This window comes from Kogia breviceps, chromosome 4 (genome assembly GCF_026419965.1).
Source record: "Kogia breviceps isolate mKogBre1 chromosome 4, mKogBre1 haplotype 1, whole genome shotgun sequence".
Lineage (NCBI taxonomy): Eukaryota > Metazoa > Chordata > Mammalia > Artiodactyla > Physeteridae > Kogia > Kogia breviceps.
This window is the reverse complement of record NC_081313.1, coordinates 179,469,173-179,490,811: the sequence shown is the minus strand read 5'-3', so window position 1 is coordinate 179,490,811 and position 21,639 is coordinate 179,469,173. Positions and strand designations below refer to the sequence as shown.

The following is a 21,639-nucleotide window of genomic DNA, read 5'->3' as shown; positions in this document are numbered from 1 at the left end:
CAAAATACTTCGGGAGAGGGACTTCCCTGGTGGCCCAGCGGCCCTGCACTCCCAATACAGAGGGCCGAGGGTTCGATCCCTGGTCAGGGAACTAGATCCCTCATGCCGCAACTAAAGACCCCTCATGCTGAAACTAAATATCTCGCATGCCACAACCGAGATCCTGCATGTCCCAACTAAGACCCAGCTTAGCCCAATAAATAAATAAATATTTTTAAACAACACTTTGGAGGGGCAAAGAATGGCATGCTACACAAACGCGAGGCGTACGTACAGCTAAAAATTTGTCGACATCTTTGACACCGACTGAATGGGATTTAAGTTCATTGAGAGTCCTAGTGTGTAAAGCATGGTGGGAGAGTAGGATCATGGCCCCAGGAGGGGGGAGTCCTGGAGACCTTGGCATGGGGCAGGGGGAGGAATCAGGACAAGGAGGGGGCACAAAAATAACCTCCCACTCCTCCCCACTTCCCAGGAGACCTGGGTGGTGGGGGGAGGGCGTGGGTGGCGCCGCCAGGGAAGGAGGTTGAGAAGGCAGTTGCTCGCGGGGTCCACTAGAGGGCGCCAGGGACTGAGAAGTTGACCGGTCTCCCCCAGCCTCAGGCCTGGCCTGGGTGGGAAGGGGAGGGGTCCACGGGGTGACGCGGGGCAGCTGTCTATACAAGAGGACCTGGGGGTCTAAGTCTCTGAACATGAACATCCAGAGTTGGGGGTTTGGAGGAGAGGGGTTGAAAAATTAGAGCACGAGTCTGCAAAACAATTTTAAAGGGCCACGTAGCAAATAGCTTAAACATAGCCCGTCACAATTAGTCAACTCTGCCCTTCTAGTCCCCAAACAGCCACAGACCATACAGTCCATAAATGGGCGTGCTGTGCGCCAACGGAATTTTATTTTTTGAGGCTGAAATTTGAATTTCATGTAATTTTCCTGTGTCGTGAAATAATTTCCTATATTTTTAAAGCGAAATAATTATTCTATGTCTTAAAATTATTTGAAAATGCAAAAGCAGCTCTTTGCTCTCAGTCTTTACAAAGACAGACTATGGGGGTATAGTTTGTCAGTGGACTAGGGATGATAATAAATATTTGTCTGACACTAGGAACCAGGTATTAAGTGCAGTGGCTTACATCGTACATTTAAAAGCTGGAGGAAATCTTGTTTTAACACTCACTCCTCTATAAGCCAGAAAGTTTCAGTAATAATTATGCAAAGCAACCAATAATTGTAATAGCCATAAGAGAAATATAGACGGAAATTTTTTCTTTCATTGAATACCAGCTATATAATCACACCAGTAACATACATAAAATAAATATCCCAGTCCAATATACACACTACTAAATGTTAAATAGATAGCTAGTCGGAAGCAGCCACATAGCACAGGGAGATCAGCTCGATGCTTTGTGACCACCTAGAAGGGTGGGATAGGGAGGGTGGGAGGAAGATGCAAGAGGGAGGAGATATGGGGATATATGTATATGTATAGCTGCTTCACTTTGTTATACATCAGAAACTAACACACCATTGTAAAGCAATTATACTCCAATAAAGATGTTTAAAAATAAATAAATAAATAAATATCCCAGGCCAATAAAGGGAAAAAGGTGATGAATGGATACATTTTAATTCCATTAATGAATTTTTTTTAAAGAAAAACTTCTCTTTACATGTAGGTACATATCTCTACTGATCTGTTGTAGCAATGAATAATAGCTTTACAGTTTAATAAGTTTAAATCATCAAACAAGAATAATAATTTAAAGGAGGAAATTATTGATATTTCCATTTTAAAGATATGGCTCAAATCCAGTAAAAATGAATTAAAATTTGAGCTTGCCAAATAAAAATATTATAATTTGCAGTTGGTGCACTGTCTAAACTTTTATTTATTTATTTATTTTTCTTTTCGGTACGCGGGCCTCTCACTGTTGTGGCCTCTCCCGTTGCGGAGCACAGGCTCCGGACGCACAGGCCCAGCGGCCATGGCTCACGGGCCCAGCCGCTCCACAGCACGTGGGATCCTCCCAGACCGGGGCACGAACCCTTGTCCCCTGCATCGGCAGGCGGACTCTCAACCACTGCGCCACCAGGGAAGCCCTAACTGTCTAAACTTTTAAACAGAAATAGAAGATCCAAGTGGTCAGATAGGGAAAAAAAAAAAAAAGTGAAGTAGCTCAAACTCTGTTTCTTTGCATTTAAAATCACTGGCCCATCACTGTTTATTTCAAATCTACTGTACCACAAGGGTTGGAAATATGAACTGTGTCCAAAGAGAACTCAAAAGAATTAGAATCCTTCAGAACTAACTCTTCAAATGAATGTGTGTAGCTGAGTCTGTGTGTGTCTGGAGCCAAATGCATTGCATGAAGTTCTCCAGATTCACTTCTGTGTACAATACAATGTTTATTAAAGGATAAGTAATAAAATGTGCTAATTCAAAACTTCCAGTGGTTAAACCACAGCAATTGTTCAGACCAAGAGTGGACAGACCATGACTTGCTAGCCAAATCCAGCTTATTTTTGTAGGAGCTAAGGGGGGGTTTTGTTTTTGTTTTTTTTTTAAGTGGTTGGGAAAAAAATCAAAAATAGAGGGACTTCCCTGGCGATCCAGTGGTTAAGACTTCGCCTTCCAATGCAGGGTGTGTGGGTTCGATCCCTGGTCGGGGAGCTAAGATCCCACATGCCTCGTGGCCAAAAAACCAAAGCATAAAACAGGAGCAGTATTGTAACAAATTCAAGGAAGACTTTAAAAATGGTCCACATCAGGGCTTCCCTGGTGGCGCAGTGGTTGAGAATCCGCCTGCCGATGCAGGGGACACGGGTTTGTGCCCCGGTCCGGGAAGATCCCACATGCCGCAGAGCGGCTGGGCCCATGAGCCATGGCCGCTGAGCCTGTGTATCCGGAGCCTGTGCTCCGCAACGGGAGAGGCCACAACAGTGAGAGGCCCGCGTACTGCAAAAAAAAAAAAAAAAAAAAAAGGTCCACATCAAAAAAAGAAAATCTTAAAAAAAAAATCAAAAAGAAAATAATATTTTGCATATGCAAAGTATAGAGGTTTCAAATTTCAGTGTCCATGTAAAGAGCTTTCCTGGCACTGGGCCATATTCATTGATGAATTGTCTGCAGTGGCTTTCTTGCTGGGATCACAAGCTGAGTAGTTGCCATCTGGCCCAAAGAGCTGAAAATATTTACTATCTGGCCCTTATGGAAAAACTTTGCTCACTCCCTGGTTTAGACCAATAAAAGATTTCTTAGGGGGAGATAATTTTGACACTGACATTGTTCAGAATTGTCTATGCACATTGATAAAAAAATAATAAAATCAGGTTTATTATCAGTTTTTGAATTCTCTGCAGACAATGGGCTCCCCTTTTTTTACTTCAGATTTTCTTTTTTATAAATTGAAGTGTAGTTGATTTACAGTGTGTGTTAGTTTCTGGTGTACAGCAAAGTGTACACTTCAGATTCTTTTCAGATTCTTTTCCATTATGGTTTATTAAAAGATAGTGAATATAGTTTCCTGTGCTCTACAGTAGGACCTTGTTGTTTATCTATTTCATATATAGTAGTGTGTATCTGCTAATCCCAAACTTCTAATTTATCCCTCCCCCACTTCCTTACCCCTTTGGTAACCATACATTTATTTTCTGTTTTGTAAATAAGTTCATTTGTATCATAATTTAGATTCCACATATAAGTGATATGATATTTGTCTTTCTCTGCTTGACGTACTTCACTTAGTATGAGAATCTCTAGGTCCACCCGTGTTGCTGCAAATGGCATTATTTCATTCTTTTTTATGGCTGAGTAGTATTCCATTGCATACATACCACATCTTCTTTATCCATTCATCTGTTGATGGACATTTATGTTGTTTCCATGCCTTAGCTATTGTAAATAGTGCTGCTACTGTAAATAGTGCTGCTATGAACATTGGGGTGCATGCATATTTTAGGATTAAGATTTTTCTCTGGATGTATGCCCAGGAGTGGGATTGCTGGATCATATGGCAACTCTAGTTTTAGTTTCTTAAGGAATCTCCTTACTGTTCTCCATAGTGGCTGCACCAGTTTACATACCCACCAACAGTGTAGGAGGGTTCCCTTTTCTCCACACCCTCTCCAGCATTTTTTTATCTGCAGACTTTCTGATGATGGCCATTCTGAACGGTGTGGGGTGACGCCTCATAGTAGTTTTTTTTTTTTTTTTTTTTTTTTTTTTTTTTGCGGTACGCGGGCCTCTCACTGCTGTGGCCTCTCCCGTTGCGGGGCACAGGCTCCGGACGCGCAGGCTCAGCGGCCACGGCTCACGGGCCCAGCCGCTCCGCGGCACGTGGGATCTTCCCGGACCGGGGCACGAACCCGCGTCCCCTGCATCGGCAGGCGGACTCTCAACCACTGCGCCACCAGGGAAGCCCCTCTCATAGTAGTTTTGATCTGCATTTCTCTAATAATTAGCGATGTTGAGCATCTTTTCATGTGCCTCTTGGACATCTATATGTCTTCTTTGGAGAAATGTTGATTTAGGTCTTCCGCTCATTTTTTGTTTGGGTTGTTTGGGTTTTTTTATTATTGAGTTATACAAGCTGTTTGTATATTTTAGAAATTAATGGGCCTCTTTTTTTTTTTTTTTTTTTTTTTTGTGGTATGCGGGCCTCTCACTGTTGTGGCCTCTCCCATTGCGGAGCGCAGGCTCCGGACGCGCAGGCTCAGCGGCCATGGCTCACGGGCCCAGCCGCTCTGCGGCATGTGGGATCTTCCCGGACCGGGGCACGAACCCGTGTCCCCTGCATCGGCAGGCGGATTCTCAACCACTGCGCCACCAGGGAAGCCCTGGGCCTCTTTTTTGATAGCACCTGGGGTGGGCTGCTCCCCTCTTCCCAGCCGTGGTATGCCACCGCTCATGTGTAAGAGTTCACTGGATCTTTACTATTATCCCCATTTGGGGAGGAGTAGAGGCACAGAGAGGCCAAATAACTTGCCTGAGGTCACACAGCTTGCAAGAGGAGGGGCTGGAATTGAATCCAGAGAGCCGTAACCGTGACATTCGCTCCGTGCTAGATGACACGACAAAGCCCCGGCCTGTTGTTGCCATGAGCAGTGCTACCCGGGGTTGACTCTGGCTCACCCTGGGAGCAGCTCTGACTTAGCGTTGCTGCCTTGAATTTCAGCATCACTTCTTACAAGCTGCTTGGGCGAGAGCATCCCCTCCGTGAGCCTCAGTTTACTTATCTGCAAAATGGGTATTTACAAAGTCCCCAACTCATTTGGGGTTTTTGGAGGATCAAGTTGATTTGTGTACTTTGCACAGTGAGTGATCAATAAATTTTAGCTGTGGTTTTGAGGAGACTGGGTGCCCAGACCCAGAAGCTGGGCCTAGGAGAAATGGCATTGTTTATCGTGGAGAAGGGAAGTCCAAGAGAGTGAGGGTGGGAACGGTTTGAGAGAATTCAATGCACAGAGTGAGTTCTCCATGCATGTTTGTTTGTTTGTTTGTTTTGGAGGCCCTGCTGGGATTCTCCATGCACGTTTGCATGCAAATTGCATATACAAAATAAACCTAATGAAAGGTAAGAAATGACTTCCTTTTCAATCCTTTTTTAAACTGTCTGATTCTATCAAGAAGCACGCAGATTGGGTGCTATTGTGTCTTTAACACCTTTTTGCTAAGTTTTTAAGAGTCACCTAATCCAGAACCTTCCACAGGCAACAGTAGCTGTCTAGAATATAATAACATTGTTTATTTTCTTTTGCACCTGTTTTAGGCAGCTGATACTTAAAAAAAACCAAAACCTGGTGTTATAATGTTTCCTTTTAAGATACATTTGTTGAAGAAAGTTTAGTACCATCTTCAGCATTATTATGTATTTGGCTTTTTTTCTTCAATAAATTTATGTTTGAAAGACGCTTAGTAACACTATGGTAAATTAGACCAGTATCAGATGGCCCAATTAGAAGGTAATTGTAAAAGCAATGTAACATGAAAATAAATGTTACTAGGGACTTCCCTGGCTGTCCAGTGGTTAAGACTCAGAGCTTCCACTGCAGGGGGCACGGGTTCAATCCCTGGTCCTTCTGGGAACTAAGATCCCACATGCTACACTGCGCCTCCAAAAAAAAAAAAAAAAAAAAAGTTACTAAATTCTGTTGAGGGTTTTGGTGATCTTTTAAGTATACTCTAACCTGGAGATTCAATTGGTGATCTGAGATTTCTACAGTGTTCTTCCTGCAGCAGGGAGGACATTTGGGGGTCAACCACGCTCCCAGAGAGAAGAATCAGGGCACGGCTCTTTCTTAACACTTTCTCAGCCCGTTCCACCTCGCTCATGCGTGGACGGGATTGTCCCTTACCTGGTGGGCTTCTCCATATATACGTACACAACGTGGCCCACGACTCTTATCAAACTACACTCCGGGTCAGATTTTCCCTGGGATTAAACATTAACCCCAGTGTTTAACCTGGCAGAGGCTTCATTTTGTATAACCTTTAGATCCATCGTCCCATTTTGCAGATGGGGAACCAGAGTCTCAGAGGGGAGGCGTGACTCTGTGATGTCACAGCCAAGTTGATTGCTGAGCTGGGGCTAGGACTTCGACCTCCTGGCACCCAGTCCAGAAAGCAATTGCGCACAAAATGGGAAAGTTTTGAATTGATGAGAGACGACGCAGATATCCCAGCTCGGCCGAGAGCAGGTGCATTTCTCTTGAGACCCTTGGCGCTCACTGAGTTGTGGGGTTTGCTCCACAGATGGGTTTGGAGCCACTCAGTGGTGGTGGGGGACTGATTTCGTGGCTGGAGCTATATCGGTGATCAAAACACACAGGTCCCTGCTCCCTGGTGTAAACAGATAACGTAGATAGATAAACAGAATTCCCTGCCATCAAAGGGGTTGTACTGGGTGTGACTGGGATGGGGGGGTGACTTTGGCTGGGGTGGTTAGGGCAGCTACTTGGAGAGGTGACCACCAGGCTTGGGTTTCATCACAGCTTTGAGGGGTGTTAGGGGTTGAATTGTATCCCCCAGGCCCAAATTCATATGTTGGAGTCCTAACCACCAGGGCCTCAGAATGTGACTGTATTTGGAGTTGGGGGTTTTCAAAGAGGTAATCGAGTTAAATGAGGTCACTAGGGTGAGCTCTAATCCATAAGACTGAGGTCCTTGTAAAAAGGGGACATTTGGACACAGAGATACAGGGACAAGATGGCAACTAAAAGGCAAGGAGAGAGGCTTCCTTCGTGGTACAGTGGTTAAGAATCTGCCTGCCGATGCAGGGGACACGGGTTCGAGCCCCGGTCCAGGAAGATCCCACACGCCGCGGAGCAACTAAGCCCGTGCGCCACAACTACTGAGCCTGCGCTTTAGAGTCTGCGAGACACAACTGCTGAGCCCGTGTGCCACAACTACTGAAGCCCACACGCCTAGAGCCCGTGCTCCGCAACAAGAGAAGCCACTGCACTTAGAAGCCTGTGCACCGCAACGAAGAGTAGCCCCTTCTCACCACAACTAGAGAAAGCCCACGCGCAGCAACGAAGACCCAACGCAGCTGATAAATAATATAAAAGGCAAGGAGAGAGGCCTCAGAAGGAACCAGCCCTGCTGACACCTTGATCTTGGACTGCCAGCCTCTGGGACTGGGAGAGAATACATTTGTGTTGTTCCGGGCCCCCAGTCTGTGGGACTTTGTTTCAGCAGCTACAGCAAACACATTCAGAATGTGAGGGATGGAGGGCCAGGACGAATTCAGGCTCTGGGGACCCCGACATGCCTCCCCCACCCGAACCCTAAGGACTCCCTCCCAGAAGCCCCAGGGGTGGAGCCAGAGGAGGCAAGGTCTCCTCGCCTACAAGGGGAAGGAAGCTGAGTTGACCACGTCCACAGCCGTAGGAGGCCTCCTTTTCCTGGTGAGAGGGTCAGCTCTGACCCTTGGACCCACCAGCCATAAAACAATCACCAAGATGAAGTGAGATGAGATGGTGGTGAGACATGGGGGCGGGGGGACTGGGCAGAGGGGTGTGGATTGCGAGATGGCAGGGGCGCTGACCCCGTTTGCTGGTCTAGACTCAGGGCCCTCACAGGGTGCTGTCCCAGAGGCCACCTGGTCTCCTGAAGCTGGGGGACCCCCTTCCTATGGTTGGCTAAGGGCTAGACCCCGACACCAAGCTTGAAGAACTGGATCCCTGACCCAAGGGACCTCCCAGCTCTTTCCACAAACACATCCCATCCCACACAGAAACTTCTAGAAGCATTGCAGGACTGACATCAGCCTTCTCACCCTGGAACAAGGCACTGCCCTGCCGTCAACTCCTCAGGATCTTTCTGCTGAGGCCTCCCTGACCCAACCCCTCCCATCTCTCTTTCCTGCTTTATTCTCCTATACCTGGTCTCTCCCAATTTATTTATTTTTTAAATTTCTAATTGAAGTATAATTGATTTACAATGTTGTGCTTCTCTTCAATTTATTTATTTACTTGCTTATGCACAACTGATTTTACTTAGCATCTTCCCCACCTCAGAACATCAGCTCCACAGGGGCGGGGCATGGGGAATAATTGGTTATGTTCTCTGCTGGGTCCCCAATGCCTGGCACACAGCAGGCACTCAAGAAGTAGTGGTCATTGGGACTTCCCTGGTGGCGCAGTGGTTAAGAATCCACCTGCCAATGCAGGGGACAGGGGTTCGAGCCCTGGTCCGGGAAGATACCACATGCCACGGAGCAACTAAGCCCGTGCGCCACAACTACTGAAGCCCGTGCGCCTAGAGCCCGTGCTCCGCAACAAGAGAAGCCACCGCAACGAGAAGCCCGTGCGCCGCCTCAGAGAGTAGCCCCTGCTCGCCGCAACTAGAGAAAGCCCACGCGCAGCAACGAAGACCCAACGCAGCCAAAAATAAATAAATAAACTTTTTTTTTTTTTAAAAAGAAGTAGTGGTCACAAGAATGAATGAATGGGGCTTCCCTGGTGGTGCAATGGTTGAGAGTCCGCCTGCCGGTGCAGGGGACGCGGGTTCGTGCCCCGGTCCGGGAAGATCCCACGTGCCGCGGAGCGGCTGGGCCCGTGAGCCATGGCCGCTGGGCCTGTGCGTCCGGAGAGGCTGCAGCGGTGAGAGGACCGCGTGCCACAGAAAAAGGAAAAAAAAAAAAAGAAAAAAAATGAATGAATGAATGAATTCCCAGACATAACGTCCTTTATGCTTTAGGAAGGGCCGAGGGAACCTCCCACCCCCTGACAAAGTCTCGCCTCTCACGGTACTGGGAGACCCTGGTTCAAACATCCTGTCTTCAGTCACCCCTGAGAGCCAGGAACCCCTTGCACTGGGAAGCCTGGAGGATTAGGTGCTGATCTGTTGGCGTTGCCCAAGAGCCCGATCAGAGTCCCCCTGTCCCCAGCCCCTGGCCTGCCTCAGACACACCCATGTCACAAGGGTTTTACTCACTGCCTTGCCGGGCCAGGCCGTACCCCGAGGGAGAGTCCCGGAGAAAGAGGAGGAGAAAGAGGGGGAGGAGGGGGAAGGGAGGGAGAGGAGTAGCTGCTCCCAGACCCCCTCACCTCTTTCCCCCAAAACTGACCTAAAGGGAGAAGTAGAAAGGACCCTCTGGCAAGCAGTCAAAGGAATGTGGAGGTGACATGGTGACGAGCGACCTGTCCCCATCTGGGGTAGGGGACCTGGGCGTTATCTCAATGGTGGCTGACTCATGGAGTGGCCGTGGTGAATCATAACCCGTCATTAGCCCCTCTGTCCTGCGGTGCAGAACGGGTACTGTCATTAGGGCCAGACCTGTGCTGAGGCCAAAGGGCTGAGGGGGCCGGAAAATGACAAGCAGACGTCTGCCCTTCGAGCGCCTCGGGACCAGAGCCTGGCGTGTTTCTTACAGATTCGTATACTAGTCATAATAGTAATAACCCTAAAAATGGCCAGAGTTTGAGACCTGGCTGTGTGGGCGTCCCTTCTGAGCACTCCACGTGTTATAATGGATTGAACCCCCAAGAACCCGGTGAAGAAGGGTCTTCATGCTCCATTTTACAGGTAAAGAAAATGAGGCAAGAGGAGCAAAGTTACTTGCCCACAGTTACAAGTGGTAGAGGCAGGATTCGAACCCAGGCTCTGCTCTACCCCAGCCGGTTCCATGGAAATATCGTTCTCACTTTAAAGTTTTCAGCAGTTACCTCAGAAAAGTACAAAGCAAAAATGAAGTTTCGTATTAATAATAAATTTTTGTCAATCTAAATCATTGAATTCATAAACCCAAACTGTTATCACTTCAGCGTGCGGTCAATGTCACAGTTATGAACGCGGTATTTCACGTTTTTTCATGCTAAGTCTTGGATATCCAGTGTGTATTTCACACGTACAACCCGTCTCAATGTGAATGCTCAGTTTTCATCAGAAACCCTCGGTCCGTATTTTTATTTATTTATTTATTTATTTAATTTTTATTTTTTTTTCGGGGCACGAACCCGTGTCCCCTGCATCGGCAGGCGGACTCCCAACCACTGCGCCAGCAGGGAAGCCCCGGTCCGTATTTTTAGAGTTCAGAAAATTTACAGTAAAAGTGTAGATTCACATACGCAACTTGTTCCATATATACTCAAAAAGTTGTCTGTTAACTGAATTAAGTATGAATTTTTAAAATTTAAATGAACAGAAGTTAAATAAAAGTTAAACTCCAGTTCCTCAGTCACACTTTTTATACTTCAAGCGCTCAGTAACCACATGCGAACTTAATCCTGCTGTTGAGCTGAGCAAGTCTAATCCACAGAACCTGTGGATTACAGAAAACGTTTTCTGAAAAGGGCCAGGTAGTAAATATTTTCAGCTTTGCGGGCCAAAGTGTCTCTGTCAAGGCTCTGCAACTGTGTGACAGCAACTGTAAACAATATGTGAACTAGTGGGAGTGACCATGTGCCAACAAAGTTTTATTTATAAAAACAAGCAAGGGGCCAGAACTGGCCCATAGAATGTAGTTTGTCAGCCACGCACTAAACTCCATGATTATATTTATACATGCTCAGTTGTTCCTTCTACAAGTATTGATTGGGCAGCCACTGCGTACCAGGCACAGTTCCAGGCACTGGGGATACTGCACACGGTAGGTCTTGTCCTAATGATTGTCCCTATTTTGCAGGTGAATCCTAGCTAGAGACTTTATGGTACTCCACCCCACAACCTTTCCTCTCTCGGACTTGTTAAGCACCTGGATCAATGTTGACGTGCAGAGGGAGTAAGAGACGCTTTTGTAGGGTGAACTAATGAATGAATATTTGACATTCCCTAGGATGTGTCCCTCTGCCTGGCACAGAATAGACACTCCGTAAATGTTTGTTGAATGAATGTACGCCGCGATAAATGAACAAAATATATATAGTGTCGGGTGACAGTAAGTTTCTATGCAGAAACATAAAGCGAGATGGGGATGGAGACTGGTTTTAAAGAAGGTGGTCATGGAGAGCTTCATGGAGGAGGTGGATTCGAGCAGCCATTTAAAGGGGAAAGGAGCCAGCCACGGGGAGATCTAGGAAAGGGGATAGGACAGCAAGTGCAGAGGCCCTGAGGGAGAACCGTGCCTGGTGACATGAGTCCAGTGTGGAGGGAGAGAGAGGAAAAGCAGTGAGAGACGGTGCAAAGGTAACGAGGGAGAGGGCTCTTTGAGTCCTAATAAGGAAAGCAGATTATGGGGGCAAGCGTGGAAGCCAGGGGGAGGAGGAGAAGGGTGAGAGTGCACAGTAGAAATGGAGCGGACAAAGAATGAACGTATTTTGAAGGCAGAGCTGTCAAGACTTGCTGATGGATTGTAATAAACATGTGCAAAGCCCACTGGAAGATAAACAGAAGCACAAGAGTGTGGGAGCTGAGGGAAGGAGGAGGGTGACCGATACACAGGAAGTAGTGAGAGCCAAAAAAAAAATGCCATGGAATTCAGAACAGTGGTTACCTCCATTGGGGGAGGGTTAACTCCCGAAAAGGGATTTCTGGAGTTCTGGAATATTCTTTCTTTTTTTTTTTTTGGGGGCCATGCCATGCGGGATCTTAGTTCCCCGACCAGGGGTCAAACCTGTGCCCCCGGCAGTGGAAGCCCAGAGTCTTAACCACTGGACTGCCAGGGAAGTCCAAAAATCATATATATTTTTAATTTAAAAAATTTACACAGGGTCTTGGTGCAAACCAATGCTAATAGCATGCCATCAGATTAGAGTATTAAGAGATTCAATTATGAGCATTTGACAGCCAGAAAGTAAGGGGGAAGAAAAGCAATGATATGTGAATAGGCGAGGACCATTTTGGCAAATTCAGAACTGGCCAGACATTCTTGAGTATCCACCGTGCCCTGAGTAGTGTCAAGGGAGATGAACAGACCTGCCTTCAACCTTCAAGGGACTCAGTCTAGTTTTGAAAAGACAATACAGACAGGCAGGACCGATCAACAAATACCTAAGGAGAGTGTGTTAAGTGCTAATCTCTATAATCTACATTCAAACGTGAAGTTTGGGGCAGGGGGAGATGGCTCTGTGGACGGGATTAATCAAGGAAAGTAAATAGTTTTGTTGTTTGTTTTGTTGTTTGTTCAGTGCAAGGGTCAGAAACTCCAGCTCAAAAATTTTAAACCATAAAGGGAAGTCACTGGCTCACATCACTGCCATGTTTCTGAAGCCAAGGAGTGGATTTCAGGTATGGCTGAGTCCAGGACTTCAGACCATGTTATCAGGGATTGATTGCTCTCTGTCTGCTTTACTGTATTCTGGGTGGGCTTCATTCTCAGATAGCTTCTCCCATCATGGGGTAATGATGGCCAACAGCCCCAAATCTACACTACTACAGCTCAGCAACCCTAGTGTGCTATAGAGTGAAAAGGGGAGTTTTGGAGTGAAATGACTTCCCAGGGTCTAGCGTAATATCTGTGAGGAGTGAAGGTGGCGTTCACACACACACGTCCATCTGTCTCCAAACCCTGAGTTCTTCTTAGCCGCTGAATCATACTACCTCCTATAGAACGGTCCCCAAGCTGCAGAGGAAAATGGTTAGCATTTTCTCAATTTTAAGAGTTTTCTCATTTGAACTTTTTTTTTTTCATTTGAATTTTTTTCAGTCTTTTCTGACTTTTAACTACCCGTTGTCTGAGCTAGAATCTGGTACAGTATGCAATCTCCAGTCAGTAAAGATTCAGGAAGCAGTCTCGATGTGCCCTAAACTAAATGCTGGGATTTTATAGACAGGAAACTTGTATGTTTAAGGGCGTGAGACTGAATATCATAATTTCATGGTGTTTCACACAGAACCCAGTGGCTTTTTTTTTTTTTTTTTTTTGTGGTACGCGGGCCTCTCACTGCTGTGGCCTCTCCCATTGCGGAGCACAGGCTCCGGACGCGCAGGCTCAGGGGCCATGGCTCACAGGCCCAGCCGCTCCGCGGCATGTGGGATCTTCCCGGACCGGGGCACGAACCCGCGTCCCCTGCATTGGCAGGCATATTCTCAACCACTGCGCCACCAGGGAAGCCCCCAGTGGCTTTTGAACATCTTACCACTTGAGTACATCTGAAACCCACAGAGGGAAGTTATTTGCCCTGGGCAAAAAAGATAAGAGCTAATATAGATCTGGGCTACAGTTCCTTCAGGCTCCATGAAGAAACGTAAATGTTCCCAAGAAAAATAATATATTCACCTAAAATCAGTCATTCACATTTTACCTAGGTCTAGTTACATCTAAGTAACATCTGAGAGGGGTGATTTTTTGCCCTGGGGAAAAATGCTAAGAACTAATCTTTGAGTTATAATGCCTTAAGCCTCCATACGAAAATGTAAATGCTCCCAAGAAGAGGAATGTATGTACCTGATATCAGTCATTCACACTGCAGTTGGAATTAGCTCAAAGTGCTTTGAGCACATTTTCCCTGAGGTAATTTTAGAGATGAAAAGGAAGAGGGTACTGTGAGAAAAGCATGGGTATAGGGAAACTTGGACTTGGACTTGGCTGGCAATTATTGATATGGTAGTGTTCACCTCAGAATAAAGCAATAATGATGAAAGGGAGGCATCGCCTTATTTAAGGAATGTTACAGGCAAGGCAGTGGGAATGCTGGACTTCGGGGACCCAGGTGGATCAATTTACTTTTGTAGAGGGGGCAGCTCCTAAACACTAACTCTAATACAAGGTGAGCTTGTATTAGAAAACTTGGGAAACTATGGCAAAGGTATGTTTTGCATTTTATTTGTATTGTTTTATTTCTTTTTTTAAAAAAGTTACATTGTATTTCCTTGTTTGGAAGATGTACATCAGGCACATGGCTGAAAATTCCAAAATAACTGATTATGCAGGGAAAAGCCCTCCTTCTTCTCTATCCCACCTCCCAGCTCCCAAGCCTGAAGGTTACCACTGTTCTTGTGTCTCATTCCCGAGATATTCTATAAATATATAAGAAACGGTATACACATTCATTTTTCCTTTTGTCACACACAGACAGTATCTTGTGTTGTGCACCTTAATTTTTACTTAACCAGTGCATTCTCAATGGGAAAGGTATTATCTTCAAGGGGCTTGTGAAAAGTAGTTCTTAGGGGGTGAAAAAAAATCTTACTCTTTTACTGTATAAAGCACAGGTATACATACGGTACACAAGCATGTGTATAGAATACATGTGGATTTACAGTTTCATGGGGGAGCAGTTAGGAAAATGTCTTCAAAGCCTCCTTGTGGGAGGGCCAGAATAAAAAAATGTTGAGAAACACTGAAATAACCATATATTTTCAGTATTGTCCCATATCAGTACATAAAGAAAACCCTAATTCATTTACACGGCTACATAATATTCCATTGTGTTAACACATCAGACTCTATTAATCAGTCCCCTACTGACAGATATTTTGGTTGTTTCTAATGTTTTCCTAAACGCATTATGTACGTGGTTGTTCGTTATGTATTTAGTATGCTTTTTATTGAGGTAGAATTAATTTACAATAATAATGCACAGGTCTTAGGTGTGTTCCATTGGCTGAGTTTTGACAATTCTAGACAATCATGTAACCACCATTAAAAATAAGATATGGAACATTTTCTCCACCCTAGAGAGTTCCTTCATGCCCCTGTCCACTCAATTGCCCACTCTACTTCAGGCAACCACTTTCTATCACCAAGAATTACTTTTACCTCTTCTCTGGGTGTCATATAAATGGGATCCTACAGTACTCTTTTGTGTCTGGCCTCTTTTATCACAGTGGATTTGAGATTCAGTCATGTTGTTGAATGTACCAGTAACTTATTCCTTTTTATGGCTGAGTAGTATTGTCTTGTATGGACATACCAGTTTGTTTATCCACTCCCCTATTGTTGGGTATTTGAGTTGTTTACAGTTCAGGACAATTATGAATCGGGCTGCTGTGAACATTCACGTATAAGTCTTTCTGTGAACATATATTTACATTTCTCTTAGGTAAATACCCAGGAATAAAATTGCTAAGTCATATGGTAAATGCATGTCTAACTTTATAAGCGATTTCCCAATTGTCCAAAGTTTCCCCAAGTGGTTGGACCCTTTCGGTTCCCACAAACAGTGGGTGAGAGCTCCAGTTGCCCCAGATTTTCCACCAACAACTGATGTTGTCTTTTGTATTGCAGTCAGTCTGGTGGGTATCTTTAAACGTTTTCGTATATCAGAAATGGTTCAGTATGAATCAAGCGCAACTTAAAAACAAAACTCACACCTACGCAATTATGTTTAAGAAATGCTACAAACTCTGTCCCTTCCAAGGGTGTTAAAGAGTGTTGTAAAGGCTCTGACAAGTTCCGCAAAGCTGTTTATTAACACGGTATTCCTCAATCAACACAGCCTCCTCTTGTATTATGTTTCATACTTTAAAAATAATTAGTTAATTAATTAATTTTTGGCTGCATTGGGTCTTCATTGCCGCGCGCGGGCTTTCTCTAGTTGTGGCAAGCGGTGGGGGGGACTGCTCTTCGTTGCGGTGCGCGGGCTTCTCATTGCGGTGGCTTCTCTTCTCGCGGAGCACGGGCTCTAGGCGCGTGGACTTTAGTAGGTGTGGTGCAGGCTCCGTAGTTGTGGCGCACGGGCTTAGTCGCTCCGCGGCATGTGGGATCTTCCCGGACCAGGGCTCGAAGCCGTGTCCCCTGCATCGGCAGGCGGACTCTCAACCACTGCGCCACCAGGGAAGCCCCATGTTTCGTGCTTAAACACATTGGTGGAATCTATTGTGGGAATTTTACTTCAGATTCCAACTTAGCATCGCTTTGAAGCATGTGGTCATGTCCAGTAAATTAGGTCATATGATGCCAAGGGCATGAGAAAGTCCTCTTGTCCCTCAAACGCTTATCTTTATCGTCCCTTTTCAGACATCTCTTCATTAGGACATATAAAAGCCTTCCAAAGCCCATGATTATAAAATTGCAAGAAAGTACAGATATCCTGGGGAGGTGCACTATGGGGTCCACATCTACACGAAGGTGTAAATGAGTTACACCAGATCCATGATTCTGGCAGGTTTTGATAAGAAGAGGAGGAAGAGGGGCTTCCCTGGAGGCGCAGTGGTTGAGAGTCCGCCTGCCGATGCAGGGGACGCGGGTTCGTGCCCCGATCCGGGAGGATCCCACGTGCCGCGGAGCGGCTGGGCCCGTGAGCCATGGCCGCCGAGCCTGCGCGTCCGGAGCCTGTGCTCCGCAGCGGGAGAGGCCACAACGGTGAGAGGCCCACGTACCGCAAAAAAAAAAAGAAAGAAGAAGAGGAGGAAGAGTTCTATGTCAAGGGCACCAGGGCTCCTGAGATCCATAAATGGGAGTGAGGGGAGGCAGAGACAAGCCCAGAAATCAAACTTCACCTACTTTCTACACCTGCTGAGACTGCCCTGGAAAGGAGCCTCCACAGCAAAGGCTGAATAAATATTATGACTAGGATCACTAAAGCCAAACCAAACCAAACAAACCCCTTAAAAACTCCAACACACACACACGAATCCAACACAGAGTGGTTAAAAAGGAAATAAGAGATGCAGAGGTCGGGAGTGAGATAATGTCCCCCATCCAGACGGGGACACTTACCGTAATGCAGGGATTCTCCCGCCAGGCACTGCTGACATCCGGGCCAGGCTTTCTCTGTGTGGGGCCGTTCCAGGCATTGTGGGATATGGAGCAGCATTCCTGACCCTCCCTCATCCCACACCTGGAGCGCCCCCAGTTGTGACAGCCACAGATGTTATTGTCAGATAAGAGCCCACTCTGGCGCAGCACATAGCAGGTCATCCTTAAATTTTTGATGCATGAATAAGTAATGGCTGGTCCAGGGAGAAATGTACGCCAGGATGTGAATTTCTTTTTTTTCCTTTTTTTTTTTTTTTTTGTGGTACGCGGGCCTCTCACCGTTGTGGCCTCTCCCACTGTGGAGCACAGGCTCCGGACGCGCAGGCTCGGCGGCCACGGCTCACGGGCCCAGCCGCTCCGTGGCACGTGGGATCCTCCCGGACCGGGACACGAACTCGTGTCCCCTGCATCGGCAGGCGGACTCTCAACCACTGTGCCACCAGGGACACACACTTTTTTTTTTTTTTTTAATTTTTTGGCCGTGCCACACGGCATGTGAGATCTTAGTTCCCCGACCAGGGATTGAACCCTCATCCCCTGCATTGGAAGCATGGAGTCTTAACCGCTGGACCACCAGCAAAGTCCCTAAATGTCACCTTCTAAAGAGAAGCCTTTGCCAGCCCTCTGTTGCCCTTTACACGATGACATTTAGTTTCTTGGTAGCATTTGCCTATTTGTCAGTTTTCTGGTGTGTTTATGCATTTATGGTCTAGCTCATCCACTGCCTTATCCCCAGGGCCTTAAATAGTGCTTGGCACACAGGAGGTGCCCACTGAGTAAGAGTTGGCTGAGCGCCTCCTGTGTGCCGGGCACTTCCTAGACACTGGGGACCCAGCTGAGAACAAGAGAGCCTCTATCTTAGCCCCGAAGTTGCTCACATGAAGAGGCAGGGGAGGAATGAGGGAAGAATATAGGCAAGTAAACAAGAAACTTTCAAATAGTGAGGATTTCAGTGAAACCAGTGATGTGATAAAGAGGTACAGGGTGAGGGCTCCTCTCTGGTGAGGGGTCAGAGACGGCCTCTCAGCTGTCTGGGCTGAGATCCGCAGATAGAAAACGTTCCCGAACATGTGAACGCAGTGATAGATTCGGGGGTGGAAGGCACAGGAGTTCCAGGCAGAGGGAACAGCTAGTGCAAAGGCCCTGAGGAGGGAATAAGTTTGGCTCAATGAATATTTGTTGAGAATAAATGCATGATAGAAGATTCTAGAAGGAATCGATTGTTCTGGTTTGGCCGTGGAGAGCTTGCTTGCGGGCAGGGGGTTGGGGGTTGCCAACTCCAATGAGGGAAGGGGGCTCCTGGCAGAGGGAAGGTCTCTAGTGGAGGCCTGGGCAGTTCTTCTTGGTTCTGTTCTGAGAATGGACAGGACCCAGCCAGGGGCCCTGGGCTCTCCTGGAGCCGACATCCAGGGACTGTGACGAGAAACAGTACCTGAAAGTAGGGGAGAGGTCATGCGAGAGCCGCGGCTCCCCAGACTTTGGCCTTTGCCCACTGCCGGCTGGAAAAGCACGAAACATCTGAGATAACGGTCTTCCCTCCCCTCCCCCTAGCCTGCCCCCGTGTCACTGGCCCTTAACCCTGTCTGTCTTGCCTGTTCCCCAATCAGCATCCGGGGGTGGGCTAGGAGCTCCCCAGGACTATTTCAGCATCTTTTAGGGGTGGTGACAGAGCCACAGAGGAGAGTCGGCTGAGCCTGGGAGCCCCGGTGGCGGGGTGAGCCCCCAGCTTGTAGCAGACGCAGAAGTGGCTGGAGAAAGAGCTGGCCAGGCTCATGAATGGGGATTTAGCAGTTGGAAAGGTGAGCCCTGCACGGGTCTCCAGGTGAGGGAGGGTTTAATGCCAGGAACCTTCCCCGAGCTCCCAGGGTTGGCAGGAACCTCACACCCCATTTTACAGATGAGAAGACTGAGGCCCAGAGGGAGAATGCAACGACCAAAATTGTGTCTCCATTCCGGGGCTGCTCCTGGTCTTTCTTCCTGGTTCCGCCACCTTCCAGAAGGGGGGAATTTGGGCAGCATGGGAGTGCAAGAGAGGGCTGGGTCCATTGGCTGATCATCCCCACGGGGGCATCTGTCTACCACTTTTTAAAGAAATTGGCTGTCAGGTCCCGGGAGTCTCTGGGTTGGCCCCAAAACACAGATTTGGAGACAGAAGTCCAGCAAGCAGGAGCAGCAGGCCCGACCCTGGGGCTGGAGCCGGGATAGAAGTGGAGCAGGATGGACCTCAGGGTGGTGTGCAGTTGGCTGGTGGGGAGGAGTAGGGCTGCGTGACCCTCACACATGTCCCCTCCTTGCCCCAGATGGCTTCCTCCCCCAGTCTCACGTGCCCTATCGACAGCCTGGAACTCTTGGATCTCCTGTTTGACCGGCAGGACGGCATCCTGAGACACGTAGAGCTGGACGAGGGCTGGGGCCACGCTGAGGACCAGGTGACAACCCACTGCATTGACCCCAGGGCCAGAGCCAGGACCCCACTCAGCTCTGTGCATTTATTGCTCACGTGTGAGATTTTAGCAAAGCACGTTATTGTATGGAACCTCTCAGCGACCCTAAGGGGCGGATGACATCTCCTCCTTCTCATAGGTGGGGAAAGCGAGGCCCAGAGAGGGGTGGTAACTTGTCCTGGGTCACACACACGCAGCAGTTTGGAGTTGGGTGCGGACTTAAACTTGGGGCCTGTGCCTCCACACGGTTGGATGTTGTTCCCGTGCTACATGACTGTGTTCAGGCTCCAACAACACTGGGGGCAAGGAGCGTTAGCTCTTTCCGTCTTACAGAAAGGACACGTGAGGCCCAGAGAGGGTCAGTGGCTTGCCCAGAGACACACAGCTATCCAAAACCAAAACATAGGCCTCCTAATTCCCACCATCCCTCTCCGTCCCAACAGGTCCTGCCAGACCCGAACTCTGATGATTTCCTCACCTCCATCCTGGGTTCTGGAGAATCAGTGCCCAGCTCCCCGACCTGGTCTCCTGCGGCCAGTGACAGTGGCATCTCAGAAGATCTGCCCTCCGACCCCCAGGACACCCCTCCACACAGTGGTGTGGCTGCCACCCCGGCCAGCTGCCATAGCGCAGAGTCTGGCAAGGGGCCCTGCCCCTCCTACCATCCTGGCCCTGCCTGCCCCACCAGGAGCCTTGGGCCAGTGACCCAAGGGCTTGAGGCTTCCGTGGCCATAGACCTGGGTGAGTCCTGTGTCTTTGCCAACCACCCTCAGCTTCTCCCAGGCACTGTACCCGCAAACCCACCTTTTGAGAGGGGTATTGGGATGCTGTCATGGGCCCGTTTTCCAGGTGGTTAAGAAATGAGTCAGAGCCGCAAAGGTGGGATGCACCCCTGGCAGGCTGGTTCCTTCCCCAGGCATCATGCTGGCAACCTCACTTTTGTGCCTTCCGTGCCTGGATCATAGTAGACGCTCAGTGAAAGTGTGTGAGGTCATGGGACCCCAGGCCTTGGGGTGTTCCCCCTGGACCTGGAGAAAGACCTCATGCAGAAGCCACCACCAGCAGCTATCCTTTGTCTCTTGACCATGGCCATGGTATGGGAACGCTTATTAGTCCCTTTGGAGACTTGACAAAACTAAGGCTCAGAGAGGTTTAGTCCCTTACCCAAGGTCACACAGCTCCACCTAGTCGGGATTAGAGCAAAGGGCTATTTGACTCTGAAGTCTGTGCTCTCCAGAGCAGCTCACCTACAGTGTGCCAGGTACCTGGTGGGAGGGAACCGCACAGGTGAATCAGACCTGGTCCTTTCCCCGAGGGAGAGAGAAGGCCAGGCCAGCTGCAGATCTAGCCTCTAATCCTGGGCAATAACAGCTGCTCCCTCGTGGGTTGACCGTGGGTCCCTGACAACGTCCCGATGAGTCTGGGTTCCCATCTTATGGTGGAGGGGAGACTGAGGCACCAGGTCGTGGGGCCCCAAGCTGTGCTACAAATCCCTAGCACATGGGGGTCAGTGCTGGGAGCTTTGCTGGAGGAGGGAAGTAGAAGCTGGGAGGCTTCTACTTCAGGGGCCCCCCACCTGACTCCCTCCCTGTCTCTGTCCCCATCTGCCCTGTCAGAAATGTGGAGCCCAGGCCTGTACGCCAAGGAGCAGGCTGAGCTGGCCAGCTCACCCCCACACTGCAACCTCACAGTGAAAGACCTCCTCCTCTCCGGCAGTGGCGGGGACCTGGTGAGCAGTCCCCACCCGCCCCCTGGAGCATCAGAGGTGGGAGGGCGCTGGGGTTCATGGGGCCCCAACACCCCCATTTTGGAGACTGGAAGACAGTCACAGACAGGGGCTGATCGTTGTCCAAGGTAAGTCCAAGTCACTTACTCTGACTTACACCCAGAGTAAGTCAGTGGGTCCCAGTCCTGAGTTCTCTGTCTCCTGGGCTGGGATACTTTCTACTATAGTAGTAGTATTTTTTTTTAAAAAAGGCTAAAACTTACCAAGCATCTACTATAGGCCAGGCACTCTTCTAAATGCTCTTAATGTATCATCTTTTAATTCACAGCAACCCTGAAAACTGGAGCTCTTATCTTAATTCTACGTTTGAGGAAATGGGCACAGAGAGGT

The 21,639-nt window shown here is 48.1% G+C and overlaps 1 protein-coding gene across 7 annotated transcripts in view; it reads left to right on the top strand.

The window, feature by feature from the left end:
* Positions 1-21,639, top strand: part of CREB3L3 (cAMP responsive element binding protein 3 like 3) — a 40,135-nt gene that overhangs the window by 9,582 nt on the left and 8,914 nt on the right. For 3 of the 7 annotated variants that reach the window (XM_067033077.1, XM_059060058.2, XM_067033076.1), the window contains exons 3-6: positions 18,737-18,878; positions 19,380-19,508; positions 19,967-20,264; positions 21,140-21,252. In XM_067033077.1, the coding sequence (XP_066889178.1) occupies positions 18,852-18,878; positions 19,380-19,508; positions 19,967-20,264; positions 21,140-21,252 (567 nt within the window). In that variant the 5' untranslated portion in view covers positions 18,737-18,851. The remainder of the gene's footprint in view (positions 1-18,736; positions 18,879-19,379; positions 19,509-19,966; positions 20,265-21,139; positions 21,253-21,639) is intronic. The other 4 variants (XM_067033078.1, XM_059060059.2, XM_067033075.1 and 1 more) reach the window with 2 other exon arrangements.